This window comes from Stenella coeruleoalba (genome assembly GCF_951394435.1).
Source record: "Stenella coeruleoalba genome assembly, chromosome: 16".
NCBI classification, from domain to species: domain Eukaryota; kingdom Metazoa; phylum Chordata; class Mammalia; order Artiodactyla; family Delphinidae; genus Stenella; species Stenella coeruleoalba.
The window spans coordinates 61,406,733-61,414,760 of NC_137162.1; the positions used below are offsets into that span (position 1 = coordinate 61,406,733).

The 8,028-nt window shown below is 49.1% G+C and overlaps 1 protein-coding gene across 1 annotated transcript; it reads left to right on the forward strand.

Moving 5' to 3' along the window:
* Window positions 1-395: 395 nt before the first annotated feature.
* Window positions 396-5,093, forward strand: PCBD1 (pterin-4 alpha-carbinolamine dehydratase 1). Its single transcript, XM_079900499.1, has 4 exons — window positions 396-497; window positions 3,015-3,146; window positions 3,681-3,761; window positions 4,530-5,093. The coding sequence occupies exons 1-4, from the start codon at window positions 495-497 to the stop codon at window positions 4,626-4,628; spliced, it is 315 nt and encodes a 104-aa protein (XP_079756625.1). The 5' UTR covers window positions 396-494; the 3' UTR covers window positions 4,629-5,093.
* Window positions 5,094-8,028: the final 2,935 nt, after the last annotated feature.

Genomic DNA, 8,028 nt, shown 5'->3' on the forward strand with positions numbered 1-8,028 from the left:
ATAGTGAGGAAGCAGGTCAACAGTTGTCTTGAGTTGGGAGGACGCAACTTAAGGGTTATGGCTATGTTCTTGATCTTTATCGTAGCGATGGTTGCACAGATGCGTACATGTCAAAAAGCATCAAACTGTACACTTTAAACATGTGCAGTTTACTGTGTGGGTCAATTTCTCAGTAAGGTGTTTTTAAAAAAGAAAAAGTAATCTCGCGCCCAGGGTCACACAGCTGGTAAGCGGCAGAGCGCGATGCAATTGCTGGAGTCCGCGTTTGGAGCCTGGGTCCTTAATCCCCGAGCTCCCTGCAACGTCGGCACGGAGGAAAGTGCTGGAAAGCAGCCCCAGCTGTTGTTAATGATTACCAGTGGGCGGCCCCTTCCCGGCTGAGCTCCAGCCCCGGGGCGGCCCGAGCGCCGCCCCGCGCGACGGCTTCCCAGTGCGCCGGGCGTCTCGCTCGTCTGCTCCGCCGCCACCAGCTGCTGCCCGCGTCCGCGCCCGGCATGGTGAGCGAGTCGGGGGGGGATCACCCGTAGGGGCGACCGGGTTAGGAGGGGGCGCGCGGGAGGGGCGGAGGAGAGCCAGGGGCCGCGCTGGGTCCCCGCCCAGGCCAGAGGACGGCGCCGGGAGGTACGGGGCGGGGGGTTCCTCCGAGGCCTTCGCAGAGCAGCCGCGCGCCCGGCTGGGGGAGTCGGGGTCTCTGTCCCACCCCCGCCCCCGAGTGGTGCCCCCTGGGAAGCTGAAGCCGGGAGAGGGGCGGTGGCAGGTCCGGGTTACAGCTAGGCGGGAGCCCCCCACCAGAGCCCGCGCGGGGCCTCAGTGCCGCGGGTGGGGTTTAGAGACCTTTCTGGGCGGGGGTGGGGAGGGGCGGCATAGTGAGCCCAGGGCATAGTTCCCCTCGGTGGCGAGGTTCTGTCCTGTATTGGGGCGACTGAATTTGCGCGTCCCTCTGTCTGCCTGTTTACTGCCCTTCTCGCTTGCTCTTCTGCTAAGCCCTCTGTGCTGTCCCCCGACCTCAGAGCCGGCCCCTGGCTCCTAGTTTGAGGCCTCTGCCCAGCTATGGGGACATGGTTGCTCAGGGTCACCTGCCCTCCAGGCTGAGCCTTCCTGGGAGTCTCAGGCCCTGTGCTCAGCTGGGGCGGTGAAGGTGAGCCTGCGGAGAAGCTTCTAGACCCAGGAAGCTTTACTAAACAGCAGAAGTGTTAGGCCTCAAAGCGTTAGGAGCGGTCGGAACTGCGGTGCCACCTGGGAGGGCACTTTGAAGGCTACGGTTCAGATGGAGAGGAGGTGGTGGGTGAGCTGATTGTGAGGTACACTGAGGCCCAAAGCCGCAGGGCGTGGGTAATCAGTAACCCCTCTGCACACTCCCAGAGGCCCAGGCTGAGTCCAGGCCTGACCTGTGATTTACTAAGCAAACACCACCCCTGCCCCCTCTCTGATCCCAGATTTCAGCGGGACTTGTCAGTTCAGCCCCAGGCTGTGAAATGTAGGGGATTCCAGAAGACTCTAAAAAGGAGCCTCCTAGGAGCCCGCTAGTACCTGCGCACTCCTTTCAGAGCCAGAGAACTAAATGGTGGGTTCTGATGCCTTGGCTGCCATGTGGTCACCCGGTTGCCTGGATACACGGACCAGGCTTACCAGCCACTGAGACAGGGTCAGCTGTCTGGGGGTTGGGCGGTGATGCAGATCTCGACTGCCCTCACTGGCCTTCCAGAGCCCAGTAGAGGAGACAGAGCCAGCCAGATTGGTCCAGAGAGAAACCGCACTTTCAGGAGGGAGAAAACGGTTATCAGAGCCCTGAAATGTTTTTCCAGTTCTGCCCCAAACCTGAAGGCCTGTCATAAGCTTACTTGCCCCAGCAAGTCTCTTTTTAAAAATGCAGATGATATTCCCTTAATAACAATGGAGTTTATTAAAGTGTCTCCTGGCTCCTCTGGCTGATTCCTTAAGTGGAAGTTCTTGGGCCTTTATACCCATCAGGCCAGGGGAGATGAGTGCCCCAAGGCCACCTGGCTTCCAGTTTGCAGGCTGCCTCATAAAAGCTAGATTAACCTCCCTTGCATTCTCTTCCCAGACCTAACTGATTTAATTTAGCACTCTTACCTTCCTACCTTGGGTAGTTCTACTTCAGGGGCCTAAATTCTGGGATCCCTTAAGCTCCTCCACCTGGATCTTCTTAGAGGCTGGAACTGACCTTTGCTTTCTTCTGTTCTCCCAGAGAGGGTTCCACTCGCGGCCTGAATTAACGCCAGTTTGGGCTGCCTCGAGGGCATTTTGCACAATAGGAAAATAGGCCGAGGCAGTGGCTTTGCCGTTTGCCCTTGGCCAAGTTACTTCTGCTTTGGGGACTGAGCTCTGCGGCTCCAGCTTCCCAAGCTGACAGAATAGAAAAGAAGGTGGAAAACTGAGAAACGTAGGCCTGGCAGCTGGGAACCAGAGGCTGCCTGGGAGCGTGGTGGGATACCCACTAGGAGATAGTGCCAGTGGTTGTTGACCGCGGTGTGGCTAGGGATCGCCTGGACCATGTTTTAAGTGCTGGTTCCTTTGCCCAGCCCCAGGGATGCAGACGCATGGACCCACCTTGAGAAGGATTCCTGTGCTTTTGCTGACTGAGGGTGGGGGGTGAAGGAAGAGAGGTCATTTCCCCTCTCTGGGCCGCAGTTTCCTCTTCAATACACAGCAACAGTGGGCTTGATTTACCTTTGCTCCCCTGTGAACAGAAGAGACACAGGGTTTTACGGAGGGGTGCCCTCTGTAAGGCTTTGGGGGCAGGGGTGGGGAAGGAGTGTTTCTCTGCCCCAGCGATTTGCGTTACACCTCAGGACTCTCTGTTCTCTAAGAACCTATCAGTGCACCAGACAGAGCCCCTCCTCCCAGTCTGTTGATTTAGACCAGCTGCCCTTTGACTGCGCCACCAGAACTGCCAGTGGAGGCTGGCTAAATTTCCCCAAAGGTCCAGAGCCCTCTGTTGTCCTGTGAAAAAAAACGAATGTCCTTGGTCTTCTGTGTTTTCCCTCTCCTAGGCTGGCAAAGCGCACAGGCTAAGTGCTGAGGAGAGGGACCAGCTGCTGCCAAACCTGCGGGCCGTGGGGTGGAACGAGCTGGAAGGCCGGGATGCCATCTTCAAGCAATTCCATTTCAAAGACTTCAATCGGGTATGGCATCAGGGTGGGACAGAGCGTCCTGAGACTGGGGCTGATGGGGTCACGCTCCAGAACGTGTTCCTTCCCTTAAAGTTCTGTTAGCCAAGACTGTCAGATGCTCCGCTAATCCCTTTTACTTGGAATGTGTCCTCCTTGGGGATTGGAGAGGGCGGAGATGGGTCTTGGGCTCTCCACACCTGGAACTTTTCGAAACGATCCTTAGAGAAGACAGTTCAAGTGGGAAGCAGATGCACATTTGAAGACATTTTAGTAGATAACTGAAAGATTGGCGAAGACTCAGAAGCTCTCTGGGGTTTCCACCTTGTTGGTGGTCCTGGTAACAAGACTTCCTACTGCAGAAGGACCACCTCAAACTGCAGCCTCAGAACCAGTGGCAGGGTGCTAGGCGGAATGCTGAAAGCTGGAAGGATCACCTTGTAGGGAGCAAGGCAATCCTCCTGTGTCTGGGCCTTACGCTGGCCATAAAAGGGGGCCCAGCAGTCCTCTCCTTCAGGACACTAACCTGGGTCTCACTTCATTAAACAGGCTTTTGGCTTCATGACAAGAGTGGCTCTTCAGGCTGAGAAATTGGACCACCATCCTGAATGGTTTAACGTGTACAACAAGGTGAGTGATACATGCCTAGAACTCCAACTCATTCTGAAGGCCACTTCCTTGGACTTGCCTGTGGGCTCTCCTCACCCATAGGTCGACTGTCCGCTCCTGTTCCTTTCATCTCCTTCCTAGGATCGACATAAACACCCCTAGAAAATATTCAGTCTCACTACAGATTAAAGAAAAGCAACTTGAAACACTAGTGAGACAACGTGTGGGTTAAGGAGACATTAAGAAGGCAAATCCTAGAGAAGGAAAGGCTGTGGGGACCAGGCATATTCACTGTTAATAACTCTAAAGGGCTGACATTTTCTGGAGATATGGAAGAATGAAAAGGCAATAAACTTGAACTAAGAATACCCATGCACACCAAGGAGATCAGCCTGTCCGCTGAATGAATGGAAACAGTCATTAAATGCCTGTCGTGAACCAAGAGCTATGCTGGACTCTTTCTAAAGGCATTAAGGCTGGAAGTGATGTTCTGTAAATGGACCGTGTTGAGGAGTTGGTTTGGGGTCTTGTCTCTGGCCTTGAGGTTGCTCTTGATATCTGGATCTTTCTTTTTTTATCCTATGTTGTGGTTACCAGTGTTTATGGAGGTGTAATAGAAGACAGTTTTGCACTGATGTTAGAGACTCGTCAGGAAGGCAGCCCCCAGGAGAGGGGTTAGTGCCTGGTTACACTTCTTGGTGTGGCTGAGCCCGGGAGCTGGTGACTCTCTCCTGCTCTTAGGTGCAGTCGGTGGAATCAGCTGGCCCCGAATCTCTGGTTTTGTTTCAGGTCCACATCACCCTGAGCACTCATGAGTGTGCGGGCCTTTCAGAACGGGACATAAACCTGGCCAGCTTCATCGAGCAAGTAGCAGTGTCCATGACGTAGACCCTGCCCTTCCTCTCTGAGTTCTTCAGGGGAAAGGGGGGGACTGAACTGGGGATCCAGAGAGGGAACTGGGGAGCCCTGAGACGTCGGTGCAGTCAGAAGGGCCAAGTTGACCCCGCTGCTTCCATTGAGGGGCAAGTCCTTGCCTTGGAAGGAGAGGCCAACATCACGGCCAAGACGAGGGACTTAGACCGTTTTTCCCCACACCACTCTCGTCCTCCTTGGGGCCCTGTGACATGTGCATTGATTTGAATAAGTTCTTCTCTTTCTTTACAACTTCCCAGCAACCGTAATGACTTTCTTTCCTGGCTGCGTCTTGTTCTCTGATTCATTTCCCAAGAAGCTGTGAGAGAAGCTGTGTTTAACATAAAAAAGTCTTATCTTAGAAACCAGTAACTAAAGCCGTCCTCATCCTGTGTGACAGAAACCCATGTGCTTTTATGCCTCAAATAAAAACACTATTTCACTTGGCCTCAGGCTCTAGAATCTTCTTTTCCACAAGTCAATCCAAATCGGAGCCAACAGGCATCTAAAGCACCTACTCTGTGCAAGACAGAGTTCAGGCCACTGGGGGAAAGGGGACCAGAGCACCCTGCCTTTTAAGCTCCTTATTGCCTCAGGGAAATAACTAGAAAAATAGTTAACTATTACTAGGCAGCATGAATGAAGTTAACGCCAGATGCAAAGGTAAGAAATGAGTTAACGAACACAAAGGGATTCACAAGAATCAGAAGGCTTCGTTTCAGCTCTGCCTCCAAGACCTGATTAGGATTCTGGAGGCAGAGGTGACTGAGGGAGCATCTTGAAAAGATAAAGGTTAGCTGGACATTTATATGCATGGTGGGACCTACGACTAGATCTTCTTCCCAGCCTGCAGGATCCAACACATGGAGATCTCTCTTTTATTTATTTATTTTTTACTTGAAGCATAGTTCATTTGCCAATTTGCCATACCGTGTAAATTTCAGGTGTAGATCAAAGTGATTTGGTTACATATATGTGTATGAGTACATATGTATACACACACACATCTATATATCTTTTCTATACTTCTCCATTAAAGGTTATTACAAAATGTTGAAGATAGTTCACTGTGCTGTACACACGTCCCTGTTGTTTATGTATTTTATATATGGTAGTGTGTATCTGTTAATCACATACTCCTAATTTATCCCTACCCCACTGTACCCTTTGGTAACGATAAGTATGTTTTCTATTACTGTAAGTGTTTCTGTTTTCTAATAAGTTCATTTGTACTATTTTTTATATTCCATATGTGATATCATGATATTTGTATCTGTCTGATTGCAAGTAGTAAAATAATCTCTAGGTCCATCCATGATGCTGCAAATGGCATTATTTAATTCTTTTTTATGGCTGAGTAATATTCCATTGTGTGTGTGTGTGTGTGTGTGTGTGTGTGTGTGTATCACATCTTCCTTATGCATACCGCTATCAATGGACATAAAGGTTCCTTACAAGTTTTGGCTATTGTAAATAGTACTGCATAAATATTAGGGTGCATGTATATTTTCAAATTAGAGTTTTCTCCAGCTATATGGCCAGGAGTGGGATTGCTGGATCATATGGTAATTCTGTTTAGTTTTTTACGGAACCTCCATACTCTTCTCCATAGTGCCTGTACCAATTTATGTGCCCACCAAGAGGGTAGGAGGGTTCCTTTTTCTCCACATCCCCTCCTGCATTTATTATTTGTAGCCTTTTTGATGATGGCCGCCCTGCCTGATTGTGAGGTGACAGCTCACTGGAGTTTTGACTTGCATTTCTCGAGTAATTAGTGATGTTGGCCATCTGTTCATGTGCCTATTGCCCATGCGTATGTCTTCTTTGGAGAAGTGTCTGTTGAGGTCTTCTGCCCATTTTTAAAATTGGGTTGTTTGTGGTTTTGGTATTGAGTGGTATGAGCTGTTGGTATATTTTGGAAATGAAGCCCTTGTCGGTCACCCCGTTGCAGATATTTTCTCCCAGTTCGTAGGTTGTCTTTTGGTTTTGTTTATGGTTCCCTTTGCTGTGCAAAAGATGAGAAGTTTGATGAGGTCCTATTTGTGTAGTTTTGCTTTTGTTTCCATTGCCTTGGGAGGCCGACCTTAGAAAACATTTCTAGGATTTATGCTAGAGTATGTTTTACCTAAGGTTCTCTTCTAGGAGTTTGGTGGTGTCATGTCTTGCATTTAAGTTGTTAAGCCATTTTGAGTGTATGTTTGTGTGTGGAATGAGGGAGTGTTCCAACTTCACTGGTTTACATGAGGCTGTCCAGCTTTCCCAATACCACTTGCTGAAGGGACTGTCTTTTCTCCATTGTATATTTTCGCCTCCTTTGTCAAAGACTAATCGACTGTAGGTGTGTGAGTGTATCTCTGGCTCTCTGTATTTTGTTCGCTTTATCCCTATGGCTGTGTTTGTGGAGTACTATGCTGTTTTGGTTACTGTAACTTTGTAGTGTTGTCTGAAGTCTGGGCGGGTTATGGCTGCAGCTTTGTTCTTTTTCCTCAGGAGCGCTTTGGTAATTCTCAGGCTTTTATGGTTCCATGTACATTTAGGATTATTTGTTCGAGTTCTGTGAGAAATGTCATGGGTAGTGTGGTAGGGATCGCATGAAATCTGCAGTTTGCTTTGGGTAGTGTGGCCATTTAAATGATACTAGTTCTTCTGCTCCAGGAGTATGGGATAGCTGTGCACTTCTTTGAATCATGTTCAGTGGCCTTTGTCAGTGTGTTGCAGTTGTCAGCATGTAAGTCTCTCACCTCCTTGGTCAGGTTTATTCCTCTGTATTTTATTTTTCGATACGATTTTAAATGGGATTGTTTTGTTTACTTTCCCTTTCTGATATTTCATTGTTAGTGTGAAGAAATGCAACAGATTTCCATATGTCAGTCTTGCATCGTGCTACCTTGCTGAATTTGTTTATCATTGCTCGTAGTTTTTGTGTGGGGTCTTTACGGTTTTCTATGTATAGTATCAGGTCATCTGCATACCAAGAGAATTATACCTCTTTCCTTCCAATTTGGATACCTTTTATATCTTTTTCTTGTCTGAGTGTTGTGGTGAGGACTTGCAATACCATGTTGAATAAAAGCAGTGAGAGTGGGCATCCTTGACTTGTTCCAGATTTTAGTGGGAAGACTGTCAGCTTGTCCTCATTGAGTATTATGTTGGCTGTGGGTTGGTCATGAATAGCTTTTATTATGTTGAGTTGTGTTCCCTCCATACCCGCTCCGGTAAGAGTTTTTATGATGAATGTATGTGGAATTTTATGAAATGCTTTTCCTGCATCGATGGCAATGATTGTGTGGTTTTTGTCTTTTCTTTGGTTGATGTGCTGTGTTGCACTGGTTGATTTGTGTATGTTGAACCCTCCTTGTGAGCCTGGAATGAATCC

Bases quoted from the DNA above. Each gene is read 5' to 3' on its own strand.
- PCBD1 (XM_079900499.1), top strand. The intron at 3,147-3,680 runs GTATGGCATCAG...TTCATTAAACAG, and splicing joins ATTTCAAAGACTTCAATCGG to GCTTTTGGCTTCATGACAAG. The intron at 3,762-4,529 runs GTGAGTGATACA...GTTTTGTTTCAG, and splicing joins GGTTTAACGTGTACAACAAG to GTCCACATCACCCTGAGCAC.